Below are 21,075 nucleotides of genomic sequence, written 5' to 3' on the forward strand. Positions count from 1 at the left end.
TTTATTTCAAAGGATGGCATTGAACCTGAAGCTCCAGGAGAGGGACATATCTGATCGGAGCACACAGGAGTAGATGAAGGGAGAGGAGGAGAGAGTGGAACACAGCCTGGCCCACCAGGCCTTGTGGACGATGACCCCAATTAGAGTGGCCAGTCCATAGAGAGGACCACATGGCCGGCCCCAATATGAGACATGATGCCCCTCGCTGACCCACAGCCCTACGGGGAACAGCATTGGAGACACAGTGTGGGAATTGTACCCGATCTGATTCCGCCACACCGAGGCAAAACAGTGGGGCGGGGTTGTAACAGACCAGCAAGAATGGAGTGGCAAGGTCCCCAGGGAATGCTGAACATGGACTTTGGCGCCAGGGCATGTTGCCCCAACAGACTGGACTGGAAAACACTCCTAAAGGCCAACAAAAGATCCTTGAACTAACTACAAGCTTTTCTTTCTTGTGTTTTATTTTATTTTATGCCATGGATATGTTGTTGCTGTTGTTTTGTTGTATATTGTTGCTTGGTTTTGCTCTGTCTTCTTTGTGTGCATGTTATAATCTCCGCAGGTCTGTCTAAATAAGATAGATTGAATGAGCAGTCTGGAAGAGAAAACAACGGGACGACAGTTCTGCAGGGACATGGGAGAGGGTGAGGTGGGGGTAAAGGTAGTGGTGTTAACAAACCCAGGGACAAGGGAACAACAAGTGATCCAAATCGGTGGTGAGGAGCTTGTGGTAGGCCTGGTAGGGCATGATCAAGGGTAATGTAACCAAGAGGAATTACTGAAACCCAAATGACGACTGAGCATGATAGTGGGACAGAAGGAAAGTCAAAGAAAATAGAGGAAAGAACTGGGAGGCAAAGGGCATTTATGGAGGTCTAGATAAAGACATGGACACATGCAAATAAATTTATATATGAGGATGGGGAAATAGATCTATGTGCATGTATTTATAGGTTTAGTATTAAGGTAGCAGAAGACGTATTAAGGTAATATTAAGGTAGCAGAAGAGTGGGCTTCCACTCAAGTACTCCCTCAATGCAAGAATACTTTCTTCTATTAAATTGGCATTCTATGATGCTCACCTTCCTGACACAACCACTGAAGACAAATGGGTGCATAAGCAAATGTGGTGAAAGCGGAAAGTGCCCGGCTATCAAAAGATATAGCTTCTCGGGTCTTAAAGGCTTGAAGGTAAAAAAGCAGCCTTCTAGTTCAAAAGCAACAAAGCCACATGGAAGAAACACTCCAGCCTGTGCGATCATGAGATGTTGAAGGGATCAGGTATCAGGCATCATCAGAACAAAAAATTTTGCCATAGTGAATGAGCATGGGGAGTGTGGAGTGGAGACCCAAGGCCCATTTGTAGGCCACAGGAGATGCCCTGGCAGAGGGGTCTCGGGAGGAGATGAGCCAGTCAGGGTGCGACATAGCAATGATGAAAAATACAACTTTCCTCTAGGTCCTAAATGCTTCCTCCCCCCTACTATCATGATCCGAATTCTCCATTGCAAGTCTGGCTAGACCAGAGAATGTATACTGGTACAGATAGGAATTGGAAACACAGAAAATCCAGGGCGGATGATCCCTTCAGGACCAGTGGTGTGAGTGGCGATACTGGGAGGATAGAGGGAGGGTGGGTTGGAAAAGAGGAACCAATTACAAGGATCTACGTGTGACCGCCTCCGTGGGGGACACACAACAGAAAAGTGGATGAAGGGACACGTCGGACAGGGCAAGAGATGACAAAATAATAATTTATAAATTATCAAGGGCTCATGAGGGAGGAGGGATCAGGGAGGGAGGGGAAAATGAGGAGCTTATGCCAGGGGCCTAAGTGGAGGGCAAATGTTTTAAGAATGATGAGGGCAATGAATGTACAAAAGTGCTTTACACAATTGATGTTTATATGGATTATGATAAGAGTTGTATTAGCCCCTAATAAAACGATTTAAAAAAAGACATGTAAAAAAAAAGTAATAAAATAGCTTCTGGGTTTCCTTTTAAGGTAATGTGAACTTTTGAAAAAGTTGGGGTGTTTGGGGCATCGTTTAAATTTAACTGTATTTTAGTAAAATATTAACTTCTTAGCAATGGGAAGGTAGAAAGTTTATGAATAGTCATCTTATAAGGCTTTTTCTAGCTTTTCCCCCTTTTTCTAGCTTAATGTAATTTTTCTCTCTTGCCATTTAGAAAAGTAAAAAAATAGAGTGAATAAATCTTGAGGAGCTTTAGAAGCATGTGGTATTCTAATGGACTAAAAGCTACCACTGAAACTTAATTAGGATAACTATAGAGCCAGGAGATCAACTGTGAAAAATTACAGAATTCCCACATGAGATGCGTGTGGACTTAGTTACTGAATCTGATGAAATTATGTGGTATTGTGATTCTGTAGCCTCTTTTTTAAAAATCATTTTATTGGGGGCTCATACAACTCTTATCACAATCCATACGTACATCAATTGTGCAAAGCACATTTGTACATTCGTTGCCCTCATCATTCTCAAAACATTTGCTCTCCACATAAGCCCTTGGCATCAGCTCCTCATTTTTACCCCTCGTTTCTGCTCCCCTCTCCGCCATGAACACTTGATTTCTGTAGCCTCTTGTAGTGTAATAAATGTATTCAACTAGTCTTAAATCCCATTTTAAAAGCCTCTGACCTTTTCAGTTAGAGGAAAGCATTGTTGTTTGGAACTATTTAATTTAGGATTTAGGAATCAAAATCACTGACTGTTCCCATCCATTTAGCTGAAGAGTGTTTTTAAAACTTCCAGGCTTTTAAAAAATTAAAGAGCCCTGGTAGTAGCATAGTGGTTACACATTGGGCTGCTGACTTCAAAGTCAGAAGTTCAAAACCACTCCAAGGGAGAAAGATGAGGCTTTCTACTTCCATGAAGAGTTACAGTCTCAGAAACCCACAGGGGTGAGTCTGCCCTACCCTATAAGGTTGCTATGAGTCAGCATCAACTCAGTGGCAGTGAGTTTGCCATTTGCTTCCATAAAGAACCTACTGCCATTGAGTGGGCTCTGATTCATACAAGGCTAGGATTGCACCCTCAGTTCCCAAGGGTTTAGGTTTTGGTGGGAGCAGAAAGCCTCATCTTTCATCTTGATCCCGAGGGGTGACTGGCGGTGTGAACTTCTACTCTTACCATTTGCCGTCCAACTCGTAACCCACTTTGGCACCAGGATTCCTCCTTCATAAAGATTACAGCCAAGAAAACCTATAGAGGAGCCGTCCTCCTCTGTAACATACGGGTCTCTAGGAGTTGTGGTTGGTGGGAAGAACAAGAATAGCGAGTTGCCCTAAGTGTGATATAAGACCAGCCCAATTCCTATAATTCCCATCCCAAATCGGCTTAACAGCGATGGCCTTGGTGCCCTTTGTAACTGCCCTATTACCTAATGAGTGCTACCTCCACATCCTCCCACCCCCACTCCCATCCGTTTGTTTAAAGCTCAGCAACGCATTGAAACATTGGTCTGTTTGCTTGCTCTGATTCTATGTGTTTCAGCAGAGGGTCTGTTATTTCAGTCGGCTCTGTTTCCCAAATTCAGCTTTTAGTGATGGCACCTTTTTCCTCCAAGGCTATCTTTTTAAAGGAGAGTATGCCCTTTTTTAACCTTTGGGGTTTGGTTTTGTTTTTGTCTACAATTTTCCCCCCATTCAAACTTTTTTATAGTAAAGTACATGCAAAACTGTTTGCCATTTTTAAGCTCTTTAAAACATGTAAGTAATTCAGGGACATCGTTTACATTCGCCACGTTGTGCTATCTCCGCCAGTCTTCATTTCCAGATATTTTTCACTCTAGCCAGAAACTCAATATCCCCTCAGCGTTTTCCTCTCCCCTGCCCTCATAACCACGGGGTGATGTACTTTTCACCCAATGTACATGTCATGTAACTTGACCTTCAAAATGTAAGTTATCCACTAACTCACTGCCATCAAGTCATTTCTTCCTCATGGAGACCTATAGGACAGACTAGAATTGCCCCTTGCTGGTTTTGAGGCTGTGAGTTTTTACAGGAGCAGAAAGCTTATCTCTTCTACAGAATAGCTGGTTGGTGAAAACTGCTGACTTTTCAGTTAGTCACCCAACATGTAACCCATTACACCACCATGACTCCTTATACATTTATATCTACTATCAATTTCATTTTCAAGTTTGGCTAAAAGTAGGTAAAAGAAAATGAGCCCTGGTGGCATAGTGGTTATACGTTGGGCTGCTAACTGCAAGGTCAGCAGTTTGAAACCACCAGGTGCTCCGCAAGAAAAAGATAGGGCTTTCTACTCTTCCTAAAAGAGTTGCAGTCTTGGAAACCAGCCAGAGTAGTCCTGCTCTGACTTACAGTATTGACTTGATAGCAGTGAATTTGGTTTTGAAGCTAAAAAATATCACCTTATTCACATTCAAAATATGATAGTAGGCTTGTATGAGGCTTAAGGAAGATGTCACCTTTATAACATTCAATTATATCTTTTCCCCCCTAGGCTTTCTTTTCCTTAACTTTTATTACCAATTAGGTGGAGGTTTACAGAACAACTGTTTTTTATTCAACAATTCCATACCCATTTCTTTTCACATCACTGATTGCATCCTTACAATGTCTCTCTGCTCTATCCTCCCTTCTTTTCTGCCTTTGTTTTCTGAACTTTGCCCTTAGGCAAGTTGTTATGTACTTATAAAAATATTCTAAACACTATGGTTTCAAGTCAAAGCATGAGAAAATGATACTTTCCCATTCTTCATAAAATATTGTATTCTAAGTTAGCAAATTAGCTATAGAAGTAAGTTTTGTTCATGATGTTACCTACTGGTCTAGTTGTGATGATTTAGTTTTTCTTTACATTACATTGTAGTCCATATAGAAGGCTGTAATCCTTGATCTTCAGCAACAAGTGCTTCGAGTATTCTTCACATTCAACAAGGAGAGGTTACTGGAAAGATGTGCACTGTGTTCTATTGACTGTGCAAAGGCACTCAACTGTGGGGCCATGATAAACAATCAGTAGCCTTGAGAAGATTGGGAATTCCAGAGCTCTTCCTTGTGCTCATCTGGGACCTGCACATGTATCAAGAGACATTTTAGGGATGAAAACAAGGGAATACTGCGTGATTTAAAATCAGGAAGGTGGGCAGCAGGGATGTATCCTCTCACTCTACTTATTGAATTTGTACTGTGAGCAAATAATCTAAGGAACTGGATTCTACGAAGAAGTATGTGGCATCAGGATTGGCTTATTAACAGCCTTGATAACATGACACAACCTTGCTTGCTTCCACCATCAATGCTCATGGAAGCAGCTATCAAGCGATCAAAAGATGCATTGCCTTGGTTACATCTACTGCACAAGACCTCTTCAACGTGTTGAAAAGCAAAGGTATTAAGGGCTAATGTGCACCTGACCTCACACCATGGTATGTTCAACCCCCTAATATGCATATGAAAGTGGGGCATTGAGTAAAGAAGACTAAAGATCGATGGATGCATTCGATGTATGGTAATGGCAAAGAATATCGAAAATCCAATGGACTATTAAAAGAACAAACAAAACTGTTTGGGACAAAGTGCAACTAGAATGCTCCTTAGAAGTCAGGATGGTGAGACTTTGCCTCACATCTTTTGGACATGTTACCAGGAAAGACCAGTCCCTGGAAAAAGACATGTTTGGTAAAGTAGAGGAGCAGCAAAATTTTAAAAAAAGAGGAAGACCCTCTGCAAGGTGGGTTGACAACAGTCGCTGCATCGATGTGCTTGACCATAGTAACACTTGAGAGGGTGGTGAAGGTGGAAGTAGTGTTTGTTTCTTTTGTATGTAGGGCCACTCTGAGTTGCTTGGCACCAATTCGAAGGCACCTTACAACAACAACAACCTTCCATGTACACACCACAGTTTATCTATTCTTTTATTGATGGATATTTTGTTTGCTTCTGGGAAGAAAACAAATCCTTATTGTCTTCAAATAACGAGGCAGCCTTCGGGTTTCTCAGAATGTCTCTTTAACTCCCTCGTAGTTCAATTATTCAAATCTGGGCCCAAACAAGAAATGTTTACACATTTATTGTACTTGATGATTTTAAATATATATACATTTTTAATAAAAGATGAGAAATTCATTTTACCTGTAGGAATTACCGCTCCCAAATTTACTTCTACTGTTTATTTATTGAAGAAATTGGATTCATGTGTTCTGGAATTCCTCTCATTTGAGATTAAACTGGCAGTTTCTTCATGACATTAATAACACGTTCTTCCAGGATACTTGCAGAAGTTCTTAGAAAATTGGAGCTAAAAGATAATAAAATTCTTCCATTATTATTTTGGATCTTCCTGGTATTTCTTGTTAGTTGGATCCCCAGGCTTGGTGTGGTCCAGGCCCCTTGTTTGGTGCTGTTTCCCTGAGCATGACCGTTTCAGGCCAGCACATAAGGTGGCACAGAAGGTCTAAGTGCCACTCTCTTGGATCCATGATGATGGTGTATCTACATTGAAAACAGAGCTTCTACTTGATGATTTTTTTTCTTTAATCAAGGATTTAGATTTGTGTATTTGGTTTTAACATTCCCTGTAAATACTGCTTAAGCAATACAAAACAAAAAAGATTTCTTTACATAGTTTTCCAAGGGTTGATTCTCTCAGGCAATTGAGATAAGAAAGTGAAAGTATTCTGAAATTGATTATGGTGATTTATTACTTAACTCTCCTTAATATAATTGAATGAATAAATTGTATAATGCATGAATCATATGCCAATAAACTATTTTTTGAAAAAAAGACTGCTAAAGTAGTGTTCCAGGAACAATACAACCTGAGTCAGAATATACATAGTTACATAAATGTGGGGCCATGTGTGCTCTGCTGTAACCTTTTAATTAAAATGATAAAGTATGCGTACCTATTGCTTTTTTAAAATGTATTACGTTCTTTTTTTTAATCGTTTTATTAGGGGCTAATACAACTCATCACAATCCATACATACATCAGGTGTGTAAAGCACATTTGTATATTCATTGCCCTCATCATTCTTAAAACATTTGCTTTCCACTTAAGCCCCTGGCTGATATCAGCTCCTCATTTTTCCCCTCCCTCCGCGCTCCCCCATCCCTCATGAACCCTTGATAATTTATAAACTATTATTTTGTCATATCTTGCCCTGTCCAACATCTCCCTTCACCCACTTCTCTTTTGTCCGTCCCCCGGGGAGGAGGTCACATGTCGATCCTTGTAATCAGTTCCACATTTCCATTCCACCCTCCCTCTACCCTCCCAGTATCGCCACTCACACCATCGTCCTGAAGGGATCATCCACCCTGGATTTTCTGTGTTTCCAGTTCCTATCTGTACCAGTGTCCATCCTCTGGTCTAGCCAGACTTGCAAGGTAAAATTGGGATCATGATAGTCGGGGGGTGGGGATGGCATTTAGGAACTAGAGGAAAGTTGTATTTTTCATCATTGCTACATCGCACCCTTTCTGGCTCATCTCCTCCCAAAGACCCCTCTGCCAGGGGATCTCCAGTGGCCTACAAATGGGCTTTGGGTCTCCACTCCACACTCCCTGCCTCATTCACTATGGTAAGATTTTTTTGTTCTGATGATGCCTGATACCTGATCCTTTCAACACCTTGTGATCACACAGACTGGAGTGCTTCTTCCATGTGGGCTTTGTTGCTTCTGAGCTAGATGACCACTTGTTTACCTTATAGCTTTTAAGACCCGAGAAGCTATATCTTTTGATAGCCGGGCACCATTTGCTTTCTTTGCCACATTTGCTTATGCACCCATTTGTCTTCAGTGATCTTATCATGGAGGTGAGCACACATGATATGATTTTCTGTTGTTTGATGCCTGATAACTGATCCCTTCGGCACCTTGTGATCACACAGGCTGGTGTGCTTCTTCCATGTGGGCTTTGTTGCTTCTGAGCTAGATGGCTGCTTGTTTACTTTCAAGCTTTTAAGACCCCAGAAGCTATATCTTTTGATAGCCAGGCACCATCAGCTTTCTTCACCACATTTGCTTATGCACCTACTTTGTCTTCAGTGGTTGTGTCGGCAAGGTGAGCATCATAGAATGCCAATTTAGTAGCAGAAAGTATTCTTGCATTGAGGGAGTACTTGAGTGGAAGCCCAACGTCCTTCTGCTACCTTAATACTAAACCTATAAATATATGCACATAGATCTATTTCCCCATCCTCATATATATAAATATATTTGCATATAGACCTCTATAAATGCCCTTTACCTCCCAGCTCTTTCCTCTATTTCCCTTGTCTTTCCTCCTGTCCTATTATCATGCTCAGTTCCCACCAAGGTTTCAGTAATTCCTCTTTGTTACATTACCCTTGATCATGCCCTACCAAGCCTCCCACAACCTCACCACCGATTTGGACCACTTGTTGTTCCCTTGTCCCTGGGTTTGTTAACACCACTTCCTTCCCCCCCCCCCTGCCTTCCATCTCCCATGCCCTCCGCCCCCGGAACGTCGGTCCCATTGTTTTCTCCTCCAGATTGTTCATCCAGCCTATCTTATTTAGACAGACCTATGAAGATAATAACATGCACGCAAACAAGACAGAGCAAAACCAAGCAACAATATACAACAAAACAACAGCAAACCAATGACATAAAAAACACAACAAGAAAGAAAAGCTTGTAGTTAGTTCAAGGGTTGTTTGTTGGACTTTAGGAGTGTTTTCCAGTCCAGTCTGTTGGGGCACCAGTCCCTGGCCCCAAAGTCCATGTTCAGCGTTCCCTGGGGACATCGCTACTCCATTCCCTTGCTGTTCTCTTGCACCCCCTTAGTGTTTTGCCTCGGTGTGTTGGGATCAGATCGAGTGCAATTCCCATACTGTGTTTCCGGTGTTGTACCCCGCAGGGCCATGGGTCAGTGAGGGGCGTCATGTCTCACAGTGGGGCTGGCCATGTGGTCCTCTCTGTGGACTGGCTGCTCTAATTGGGGTCATCATCCTCAAGGCCTGTTGGGCCAGGATGTGCCTGCTCTCTCCTCCTCTCCCTTCATCAGCACCCGTGTGCTCCGATCAGCTAGATCTCTCTCCCATTGCTGCAGATTCAATGCCTTCTTTTGATATAAATTCTTCTGGGGGGAGTGACAGGTGTCCACATAGTAGTTTGGATTGGGGCCGGCCCCCGTGCTTTGCGAACTCTAAGGACCTATGAAAAATAAATGAAAATGTATGTGGTGGCTTCTGTTGTTATTGTTTATTTTTTATTAAAAGAGAAAGTAGCAGATAGACAACAAAATAGCAAGGAGAATTGTTCTTTGAAATCCTCCAGAGTTGTGATAATAATTGAGCTAATATGCATTGGCTTCCCATAAATTACCTTGGAAGTTTAAGCATTGAGTGTCTTAGAAATTACCTTTTCCCCACACCTCTTTACTGTTGCTCTGGTCCTCTGGCAAGGCCTATTTGTTTGTATTTGAAGGACTGGGGTAGTTTCCCTCCTGTTCTTCACTTTGTTAGTTGCTATGGAATTGGTTCTACTCGTTGCAGCCCTATGTGCAGCAGGACAAAATGCTGCCCCGTCTTCCTGTTCCATCCACAAGCTGTGCTATGTTTGAACCCACTGTTGCAGCCACTGTGTCCATCCACCTCCTCTTTGTCACTGACCCTCTACTAGCGTGGGGTCTTGTTGTGGACAATGGTTCCTCCTGACAACATGTACAGAATATGAGAGGCGAAATCGTGTCATCCTCCTGTTTGAGGAGCATGCTGTGTGGGTACTTCTTTCAAGACACATTTGTTTGTTCTTCTGGCAGCCTATTCAATATTCTGCCACTAAATAGCAGCCGAACATGCCCACTTAAGCATGTTGCATTATCTTTGTCTTTGAAAATACTCTAGCGAGAATTTTGCTACTAATTTCATTATAACATACTGCCAAGATAGCAAAATAAAATTTAGAGCAGTGACATCCAAACTTGTCTGTGCATCGGCATCCTCCAGAGCTCTTTTAAAAGTTTGCATCTCTCTTCCACCCCCTGCCCCCTCAGCCCTGGAGATTTGAATTTCCTAAGTGATTTGAAGAGAGTCAGTGGAGTCATGATGGGGAATTAGACTAGTAGGTGCCTTCTTAAACTCCATTTGGTCTACTTAAAAAGGCAGTAGCAGAGATGATAAATATTGGGAGTATTTAGTGTTCTTATCCATTTCTTGAGTGAATGAATCAAAAATGGCGGGAAAAAGACTTACCATCTCATGAAATGGTGAATACAAACTCCAGGTAACTGTGAAGAAGAAGAATGATTGCTACACAAAGGCTGAATAGAAAAGAAAGAAGAGATGACTAGAAAAGAAAACCACATAAGCATCACAGAGCAAGCAGTGACTGCAAGGCTGTTAGGGACCGAGCCCTCCATCATGAGGGAGTTGCCGCAGATCCGCGCTGTGATGATGCCAGTTACAGGCAGACAGGAGCTGGCATTGGAAAACAAACACGGGGTGTTCTTCCTTTGATTTCCTATTTATCTATGAAGTCCCTGTGCAGGGTCTGCTTCTTCTATTTGCAAAGTTCCTGAAAGTGATGTTTACTTTTTGGAGGTCTTCCCTCTTAGCCTCATTTTTTCTTCTACTCTGAAGCTCAAATATACTACTCATCACCAATGTTCCTGGAAGCCTTAGTCCAAAACATCCAACCACGTGTTTCATTAGGCAAATCTGCTACACAAAGTCAAGAGCCAAGATGTCGCTTTGAGGATCATGGTGTGCCTGACCCACCTCATGTTATTTTCAGTCACCTCATATTCCTGTGGAAGCTGGACAATGATTCAGGAAGACTGAAGAAGAATTGATGCATTTGAATTATAGTGTTGGCAAAGAATATTGAAAGTACCATGGACTGCCAGAAGAACAAACAATCTGTCTGGGAGAACCTACAGCCAGAATGCCCCTTCTTAGAAGCAAGGAAGGGGAAACTTTGTGTCACGTACTTTGAAACACGTACTTTATCAGGAGGTACCAGTACCTGGAGAAGGATATCAATGCTCTGTAAGATATCAGTGCTCTCACGGAGATGCAATGCCCAGAGACTGCAACAATAGGCTTCAACGGAGCAATTGTGAAGAGGGCACGGGAATGGACGGTGTTTCATTTTGTTATCCAGAAGGTTGCTGGGTTTCAACACTGACTCAGTAACACCTAACAACAGTATTCGGCTTCCACTGTTATTAACCTCTTTCTGGCACTTGATTTTTTAAACTCTCCTCTCTCAATTCCCAGGACTCACACTCTTGGTTGTCCCTTCTGTTTGGCCGTGTTTCTGTACTGATCCTGGAGTGTTGGTTCTGTTCTAGTTCTCGTCTTTCTTCTTCCCTGAAAGGAATCTCGTCACCTATGACTTGAGTTCCCTAACACATGCCTCCTGCTTTGAATTCTCACCTGAACTCTCCACCTGATTTCCATGTACTTACAGACACATAAAAATAGAACTGAATTAGGAATATATGAGATAACGTTTACCCAAGTTTGTAATAAAAGAAATGGAAATAAAAGGCAACATCTATGACTTAACGTGTTACATAGGTGAAGGCTAATGTTGCCCAATGTTGGTGAGGAAATGGACATGCAAATTAGATTTTTTTCTCCTGAATTGGCATAAGGATTTAAGCAAGATCATAGCAAAGTAGGACAAAAGAATATAGATTCAGCACAAGACAAATCAAAGTTGCAAATGGAAATAACAATATAAAAGGTATATAGGAGGCAGAAGTAATTGTGGGAAAGACCTATAAATTTCCCAAATTGGTGAAGGATATAAGCTGTGATAAAAGGAAGCCCAGCAAATTCCAACAAGTTTTTTTTTAAGGGCATAGACACATCAAATGTCAAATCCCCAAAGACTTAAGAGGGATCTTAAAATCAGCTAGAAGGAAAAAATAAGACACCACTAAAAAACACAATTAATTAGTTCCTTAACACAAAAAAATAAAAGCGCACCACAATGGAGATTTTTTTTTCAAAATGTTGAAAAAAAATCATTGTCAACCTAAAATTTTATGTCCAATTTTTCAGAATTAAAGGTGAAACAAAGTGATTTCACACAGATAAACCACGGGAAATGTGGGCTACCCACAGACCTTCATTAAAGGACTTCCAGATGAAGCAGACTATGGTCCCATGAAAAAATATAAAAGGCAGGGAATCATTGTAAACAAGCAAAATGGTAATCCTCTGGGTGAATGTAAAAAATGAAAAACAATTTTCAGAGGATTAAAAAACAAGGTAGAGGTGCAGCTATGTTCTCATGGCTATACGTGGGGCCCAGGCCAGGGCTATGGAACGCTCTAGGCTCACAAGAGCCATCCGCAGCAGCTTCCGCTTCAAAGAGGGGAGAGGGCACTGTGGAAATTATTAGCTGTGGCTCTATGGGGGCTTAGGAACTGCTGGGCCTTAACGCACGACTGCATGTTGCATAATATAATTATATGCGAAAAAGTAAGATAGGAATTATTACTCAAAACCACAAAGACCAATCATTATGAATATTTTAAAGATTGTATAATGTATTTAGTGATTTTCTTAAGGTAAAACTGAAATTTTAAATTATAGCAAATAATATTTTGTTCACAACGAGACATTACTGTTACGTAAAAAAACCCACAAAAAAAACCCTCAGTGCCATCAAATCTATTCGGACTCATAGTCATCTTACAGGACAACGTAGAACTGCCCTTGTGGATTTCTGGGACTATAACTTTTTCTGGGATATTAGATTGCCTTGTTTTTCTTCCCAGGAGCAGCTCTGGCTTTGAACTGCATACTTGGTGGTTGTCAGCCCACCTTGTAACCACTAAGTCAGAAGTATATGCAAAATACCTTAGTTATTAATAAGCCAATATGTTAAGATACCAAGATATGTTCATTGAGTGAGCTAATTTGTGTTTACTTTTTATTTTATGTAGATTTCTAATATTTTCTCTAATGGTAGTTTCTAAGATGTGCTTTCCTCCTTAGTGTTATTATTCCCCCTTTAGACCTGTCTATTGTATGCCTGATAACTGAACCATGGAATGAATTAATGTCCAGTCCTGAAGGGTGACTAAGGGTTGCAGTCTCAAGGGTTCTACCAGTCTCTATTCAACCAACAAACCTGTTCATTCTTATAATGCTGCGTTTTGTTATACAGCTTTCTCCCACTCTACTTAGGGCCATCTAATTTAATCCCTTTCAGTGTAGTTGGTAGTGGTATTAGGGCACCACCTAGTTCTTCTGATCTTAATTCCTAGATCAGTGTTTGGGTGGTCCCTTAGACCATTGGACTGATTGTATTCATGTGTCTTCAGTTTTTGTAACTCTTCTTTCTTTGGGACACAGAGACCAATACTAGTACCTTAGATGGCCTCTCATGAGCTTTTAAAACACCAATTGCTACTCACCACAAGGGTATGAACAGAGACATGACCTCAGGCAAAAAGAACAGAAGCCATGCAGGGAGTAGGTGTTATCTGCCTCTGGGTGAGTTAGGCTGGGAGCTGGCCACAATTGTGAACACCAGTAAGATTTGATAAACAAGGGAGGATCATAACTTTCTTGTCACCTGCCACCCGTATGGACATTTGAATTGTCTTATTTGAGTGGAACTGATCATTAGGTCACTGTCCTAAGTGAGTGCTGTTTGCAAAAGTTTAAAATCTCCAGCTGACAACCCCCCCCCCTTTTGTTTGTCTTGCTATTCTTGCTACTTTTGTTCAGCTTCTTCCCCCAGTTACTATTGATTCTACTTTTCTATCCTTTCTTCTAAATAATAGGTTACCATCCATATCTATTTTATTTGGCCTTTCATGTCTTTGTTGTAGAAGGTATGAGTGGATATCACATCTGCCTACAGTTCACCATCTTGCCAAAAGTCTGACCTTGGCTTTTTGAGGTGTGGTAAAGTCGTAGATTGACTTTTGACTTGTTAGGTTAAGCATGCATGCTAAACTATACAAAGTAAGCACTGTAAGACTAGAAAGAAAAAATTCGAAAATTTAGAGTAGTGGAAAGGAAATGGAATTGAAGGGAAGAAAAATGAACCAACCTAGAGGTTGACAGTGAAAGAGATTTTTAATAAACAGTTTTATTGACATAATTCACATATCATATAATTCACTGGCTTAGTCACATTAAAAAGAATTGTGCAATCATCACCACAATCAATTTTAGAAAATTTAACTCCCTATTTCCCCCGTTGTCCCCTCCATAATCCCAAGAAACTATTAATCTAGTTATTGTCTCTATCGATTTGTGTAAACTGGATTTCTTATGCAGAAAAATATATAAAAATAAAAATCTACAATAGCAAAGTAATTTGAGTTTTTTTAAAGAAAGAGAAAGAAAGTTAATAATATAAAACAAATGCCAGAAATTAATCCATGTTTATTGATTGTAATGATCAATGTACATAGAGCTAACCCTCTAATTAAAAAGACAATACTGGTACAAGCCCCCAATAAAATAATTTTTTTAAAAGACAATGCTGGCTCTATAACTGTATATTTATATACTGTTTATAAGAGACATTCCTAAAACTTAAAACCCCAGAAAAGTTCAATGTAAAATGATGGAAAATGTTCTAGCAGGCACATATAAACGAAAAGAAAGCAAGACCACGTACATTGATCACAAACAAAATTTCTTTGAAGGCAAAGAACTTTATTAAAGATGATAAAGACCACATAATGTTGATTAGAGATTCAACTTAAGGAATTTATAGTATTTCTAAGCATATACCTATTGTAATACAATTTCTAAAAATAAAATGCAAAATTGGACACAAAGAGATCAACTAGCCATTGTAGGGGGAGCACCTTCCCACTGTTCTCATGAACTCACAGAGCAGATGAAAAGGATAAGATGAAACCTAAAGTCAGCAGTCTTGGTGTAGGTAGCGTATTTTGTGTTGTGTGTGCATTTATACTCAGTCTGTCTTAATGAATGACCCTGGATGGCATGTCTAATAAATTGCTTGACTACTCAAAGAAAGGATGGCAGTTCAAACCCACTGAGAAGCTCCTTGGAAGGTAGGCCTGGTGCTCTGCTTCTGGTCACAGCCTGGAACAGCTCTGGAGAGCCCTTTCGGTCCCGCAGCACATGATCAGCACAAGGGCAGTTCCTTTGGATTAATGACCTTTTGAATGTTAGGGATATTTTAAATTAATTGAGATATATTTGTGACCAAAATTATGAGAAAAACAGAATGAAAGGTAGGAGTCTCGCTACAAAAATTACTTCACAATTGGGCAAAGTTTCATTTGCATTGAAATGCAGTGCAGTTTCTCATTACACGTTTAATATATGTTTTTATATCTTTCTAAGGAACGCTGGTGGCATGATTGGGTAAGCATTGGACTGTTAACGGCAAGGTCAGTGGTTTGAACCCACTTTCCATTCCCTAGGAGAGAGTTGAGACTGAGTGGCTTGGAAAGCCTAGATAGAGTCACTGAGTCAGTCAGCCCAAAGGCAGTGGGTTTGCTTGTGCTTCTTGTGTGTTTGTTTGGTTTGAGATTTCGGTTTGGTTATATCTTTCTGGCTTTGTCAAGACACTTTTAATTAACATTTTTTTTTTACGTTTTCAACTTTGAAAAATTTTTTCTTTCTTGTTTATTCTTTTAGATCAGCGTTAGAATTATTTTGGCAACTGCCAAACCACCTCCTCCCCTCACCCACACAAAAATAACAGTTTCATTGTGATTTTGATTGGAATTGTCTGGGACATAATAGGCCCTCAGTACATATTTGTTATGTAAATAAATGTGGGAACAATTCATATTTTCATAATAGCTCTTCCAACTAAGGACATAATGTTTCTCAGTCTTTTAACATCTTTTTTTTTTTGGTAATATAATTTTTGTCATGTTTTTAGAAACATCCCACAAACTCATACAATTAATATTTTCTTAAAATCATATGACTTTTTAAAAATCCCACACATTGAGTCAGACCTTTCACAGAGCATCTTTAATGCCAGCTCTTTAGAAAAGCCATAAACATGGTCTTTTTTTTTTTTTCATGTAGAAAAATTGGCCTTGGGTAGTAGGCTTAAGGCCCTAAGTTCATTTCACTTTGAATAAATGACTAAACTGAAAGCAAACACCCATCTTCAAGCATTTGGTCACTGGCTGCAACCATGCCTTCCGCTCTGCAGAATACCCGGCCCAGAAAAGGCCCTTCAACTGAAGTGTGAGGAATTTAGATTAGAAATTTCAAACTGGCAGCAGGATGCTGAATCAGCCTGCAATGGTTTTATTTGGATTCTGCAGTATGTAAAAGTTTGAGTTGATTGCTAATTTAAATGCTAGGAAATTTCACATTGAAAACTGGTCTTTTGGGGTTTTTTTTTTGTTTGTTTTTTGTTGCTTTTCTAGAAGGCTTAACTGGTGCAACACATGTGCCCTAGTTTCCAGTGGTTAAAGTGGACTGAAGTTCAGTGGTTAGCGTCCCTTTAATGCAGGCACGTGCTTGCTCTAGATTTCTGCACTCAGAACCTTGCCCTTTAAGTATTGAGTTTTCTGCCCTCATTCAAAAGGTAGAGGAAGAACTGACTTGCACAGATGTGACATCTTCTCATTTGGAGTATTGGTTTCGCTTTTTAAATGTGATTTCATATGGTACTGGCTGACACGAGGGAAGAAGACGATAACTATTCAAGAGCATTTCTTGTCCTGTGATTCCATTAGAACAGTCCAGAGGTTCATGAACCTTTTTCCTCATTGCACATGACCAGAGTATCGCAGCATTTCAATGCGCCTGCTACAGGCTACTGAGGATTGTGTTCTCGGGTGTTCCTCACGTGAGCCACACGGCATTTCAAAGTTGCTATTGGAGGACTTGCCTAGATAACGAAATAGTTCAAACAACCAGCTACCTCATTTAAGAGATGTAGATTTTTTTAAGTTTTTAAGCGCACACTATTATATCATTCCCATCATTATACGTAGTTTGACAGAGTTATGAATATGGAACCGTAGTTTCTCATGTCCTGTCAACTCTGCTGTGTACAAGGGTGCGTCATAAAGTTAGGGAAACCAGGAAGAAAGGATAATGTGATTTTTCAACGAGCTTTTTGAAGCAGCAAGTATTATTTAAACATATTTAGTGTTAAGGACATATTTTAATAAACACAAAAGTAGATAAGGGTACTAGAAAGAAATCTGAAATGATAATTTCTCGATTCCTTTTATTCTAATTTTTGTCTGCCTTGAGAAGCTTTCTCATTTGGTATTATAATATCTCATAGATCCCATAGTGAGGTAATTAATAGCATATGTACCTTGTGGTTTTGCATACACATTCAACAAGATGATAAGTAGAAACTTTGGTTTTTCTAAGTAAATATACCTTTCAAGGAAACATAAAGAAAGAAAGAAAATGGCTAAAAAATTATGGACACAAGGAAGGTTCTGGGAGGTTTATAAAAATTAAAGGGAATAGAGCGTCCACGAGGTTCCGGCCTCCAGCTGTTGCATCTCGGCGCCTTGCGCAGGACTGTAGTGCCAGGAGAAGGGGTGACCGCGCCCCAAACCCGTGGGAAAAGGGTTTTCCATCTTTGCACCCGGTGTGGAAAGACCCCGGCCCCAGGCACTGACAGGGTACCCGATTTTTTTCGGTCAAGGGGGTGATAAGGGAGACACTTGGGACCAGACGGGGGCGGAAGTGGCGGTCTGGTGAAGCCAAGATGACCCACTCTTTGGTTTGTCCGGAGACCGTGAGCAGGGTGAGCTCTGTGCTGAATCGCAACACCCGGCAGTTTGGGAAGAAGCACTTGTTCGACCAGGAGGAGGAGACCTGTTGGAACTCAGACCAGGGCCCCTGCCAGTGGGTGATGCTTGAGTTCCCCCAGTGCGTCCGCATCTCCCAGCTGCAGATCCAGTTCCAGGGGGGCTTCTCAAGTCGCCGGGGCCGCCTGGAAGGCTCACAGGGCAGCGAGGCGCTCTGCAAGATTGTGGACTTCTATCCTGAGGACAGCAACTCCCTGCAGACCTTTCCTGTGCCAACCACTGAGGTGGCCCGGCTGAAGGTGACTTTCGAAGACATGGCTGACTTCTTTGGCCGTGTGGTCATCTACCACCTTCGGGTGCTGGGGGAGAAGGTGTGAGGCTGCATGTGTCAGGAAGCCCCCAGGGGAGCATGACCAAGCCTATGAGCCATGGAATTCTGCAAAGAAGGTTTATTGTTCCTCTTGAGAGCGCCCCTCCCACTGCTGTCCAGCCTCATCTCCCCTACTGGGGAGCTGGAGCTGCCACTGAAGCCGGCTGGGTGGCCCTGGTTTTGGGGCCGCCTGGTTTGTTCCCTGAGTGTCCGAGTCCCTGGTGGAGGCCATCACTCGGGGTCAGCGGGCACAAGGTCCCTCTGGAAGAGCTTGAGGATGTGGTTCTCGATCACCTGTTGTACTGGGGATGGGGACAGGAGTTGAGGTAGGGGCTGACAGGCCCCACCAGCTGCACCTGACCCTTAGGGAGTGGACAATGGGGCCTCCCAGCCCCCAGGCCCTGGTGGTTCCTGGGACTCCATCCCCTCTCTTCCTGGCTCACACCTGAACTCTGCAAACTTCTCTCGCCCTCACCCTTGGATAGTTTTTAAAGCTATAAACATTATTTCTTAGCAAACCAAAAAAAAAAAAAATTAAAGGGAATAGAGGCAAATATTGTTATATATACAATCCTTCAATCATGGTGAACTACGAATAGATGTTTGGATAGACACATTGGCTCAGCAGTCTTTGGAAAGAGAGTATGAATGTACCCACAAATATATATGTAAGTCTGAGAGGGTATTTGTATATGTGTACTTACCTTGGCTACAAATAAATCCATAAATGTAGTAGAAATTATTCAAACTTCTTAGACATAACCAGATACCTTAAGGGAATTTGTCCCTGGGCCTGGGGAACCAGGACTGTGGTCTCAGGGGACTACTGTCTATTGCCATAGCGTAGTTCACAGAGAACACGTTCTACATCCCACTGGTGAGTAGTATCTCGCGTCAAAAAAGCCCCTGTTCAGTCACCTAAGGGGAAACTATTGGTCTCTCCCCACAAACAATTAGTCCAATGGACTAACCAGACCATAAGCATCAGTGCCCACATCTCAGAGACCAGCAGAACTAGTTGGTGCCTGGCTATCACTACCAACTCCCCTGAAAGGGATCACATTAGAAGGTCCCGAATAGAGTGGAAGAATTACGTGGAACAAAACTGAAAACCATTGCAGAAACCAGGCCCACCAGTCAGAGAGGTGGTGGAACCCTAAACACTATACCCTGCAACTAAACTCACCCTCTTGTTGAATAATCAACCACTTGAGATCAAAAGGCCATTTAAAGTAAAAAGGGCAGCATTTACCCTTTTAAAGGACAAAGTTCAGAGGGTTAAGAAAGAACAAGAGACAGAAACAGGAAACGAGGGGAGGAAGTTGGAGAAGGGATGCTGCATTGAGGGGATTGCAATGGATGAGTTGAAACAATGTATATGAGCTGTTTAATGTAAAACTGATGATCTGTCCTGTAAACCTTCATCAACGGCACAATTAAAAAAAATAAAACACAAACGAAAAGCCAAACTTTCTGTAAATAAATAAATAAGGCCTTAAATAATTATTTTATTCACCATTTTATTTTATTTTTTCATGGAACTAAGCAGTTGACCCCATTTGTTTTGGCATCAAATGGACATATCTTTATTGTGACTCAGTTCAGTACTGTCCTTATTTAAGGACAAGAAATGTTATCTCAGGGGATCTTTTTGGAGTCTCTAAATGTCTTAGATAATGAGTGAAATTTTTTAGCTTAGGACCAAATAATCTTCTTACCATTCAAATTGTTTCCCAATTGTGGTCTTAGACCAGAGTGCTGTGTGTCTATTCTAAATTTATGACAGGACTCTAATCTTTTGGTTCTCATCAAACAAATCCTCATTCAACCTCACCCTTTGCCAGCAATGTTCTGGGTCACCCTCAGGTCTGTAACATGTTTCGAAAGGCCCCATCAAAACATCCCGCCCTCCCTCCCCCCAAAAAATGTCCCGAAGCCCTATCTGATACTTCAGTCTTTCTCTTCCTTTGTAGGTGATGGTCTCAAACTCGATTCCTCTCATCTTTGTTGTAGACCCTCTATAACAGATGGCTTTCCAAATAGATCCAGTTTCTGAAGTACTGAATTATAACTTAACATTTTTTCTGAATGAAACATTTTGAAAGCAAGTATCCTCCAGATTTTAAATATAATAAATTGTTCTGATCTAGTCTAGTTCCTGAGACATGATTGATACTTAATAAGTATCAGCCCCTTCTTCCCTACCCTCTTGTTAAATTGCACTCATGTCTTCAAATAGAGGATGAAATGAATTCATTACCTCAGACTGGAAACAGTCTTGTATTTGAACTGCTGTCTAGACCAGAGCTGCTTCTGCATCAATGCATGTCATTACCACCAAGTACCCTTTTTCAACCAGAATCTGAGAACACTACCCAACAGGTTTAAGAGGAATAAAATGGAATTCATCATCAAACAATGACATTTGAAGGTCTTTCTTGGAGTAAGATGTTATGATAGCATAATATCTATTTGAATACAAGAAAATCTAATCAATACAACCACTAATCAAATTTATTCACCAAACACTAAAGCTAGTGAGGCAAAAGTTGACTGAAAAAAAGTTCACTCTGAATTTAATGAAACATGCAGTCTATATGCGTTGGTACATATTAGCGATTCGAATGAAAACATTGGAAACAAAGAGGAAGGAACAGCAGTTGGAAAATAAGGTCTTGATAGAAATTAAGCTTAAAATTGCATGATAGAATTTTGGAAGACCAGTGATTTGTTAATAGTAAATATCTTTTTTTCAACAATGCAAATGACTATAGAGGGACTTTCCAAGATGGCATACAGAGAAATAAAATTGACTACATCTATGAGACAATGGAAAAGCTCAATGCCAGAAGCTAAACTCAGGCCAGTGACTGGCTGTAGAACCAGGCCTCCAATTGCGTGTATGTAATTTTCACATTGAAATTGAAGAAGCTCAAGTCCACAATAGCCAAAATGGACCTTGAGTATATCCCACCTG

General features: G+C 41.0%; 2 protein-coding genes across 3 annotated transcripts in view; both read left to right on the forward strand.

Annotated features, from left to right (window-relative positions):
* The window catches only part of SLX4IP (SLX4 interacting protein), a 225,776-nt gene that overhangs the window by 165,418 nt on the left and 39,283 nt on the right, over positions 1 to 21,075 (forward strand). The gene's annotated exons all lie outside the window — the stretch shown is intronic.
* LOC142462272 (nuclear receptor 2C2-associated protein) lies at positions 17,450 to 18,611 on the forward strand. Its single transcript, XM_075563989.1, has 2 exons — positions 17,450 to 17,515; positions 17,623 to 18,611. Exon 2 carries the CDS (start codon positions 17,686 to 17,688, stop codon positions 18,103 to 18,105), a length of 420 nt encoding a protein of 139 aa, XP_075420104.1. The 5' UTR covers positions 17,450 to 17,515; positions 17,623 to 17,685; the 3' UTR covers positions 18,106 to 18,611.

The sequence above is a fragment of the Tenrec ecaudatus genome, chromosome 12 (assembly GCF_050624435.1).
Source record: "Tenrec ecaudatus isolate mTenEca1 chromosome 12, mTenEca1.hap1, whole genome shotgun sequence".
Lineage (NCBI taxonomy): Eukaryota > Metazoa > Chordata > Mammalia > Afrosoricida > Tenrecidae > Tenrec > Tenrec ecaudatus.

Excerpts from the sequence above, each read along its gene's own strand:
- LOC142462272 (XM_075563989.1), top strand. The coding sequence starts at position 17,686 with ATGACCCACTCTTTGGTTTGTCCGGAGACCGTGAGCAGGGTGAGCTCT.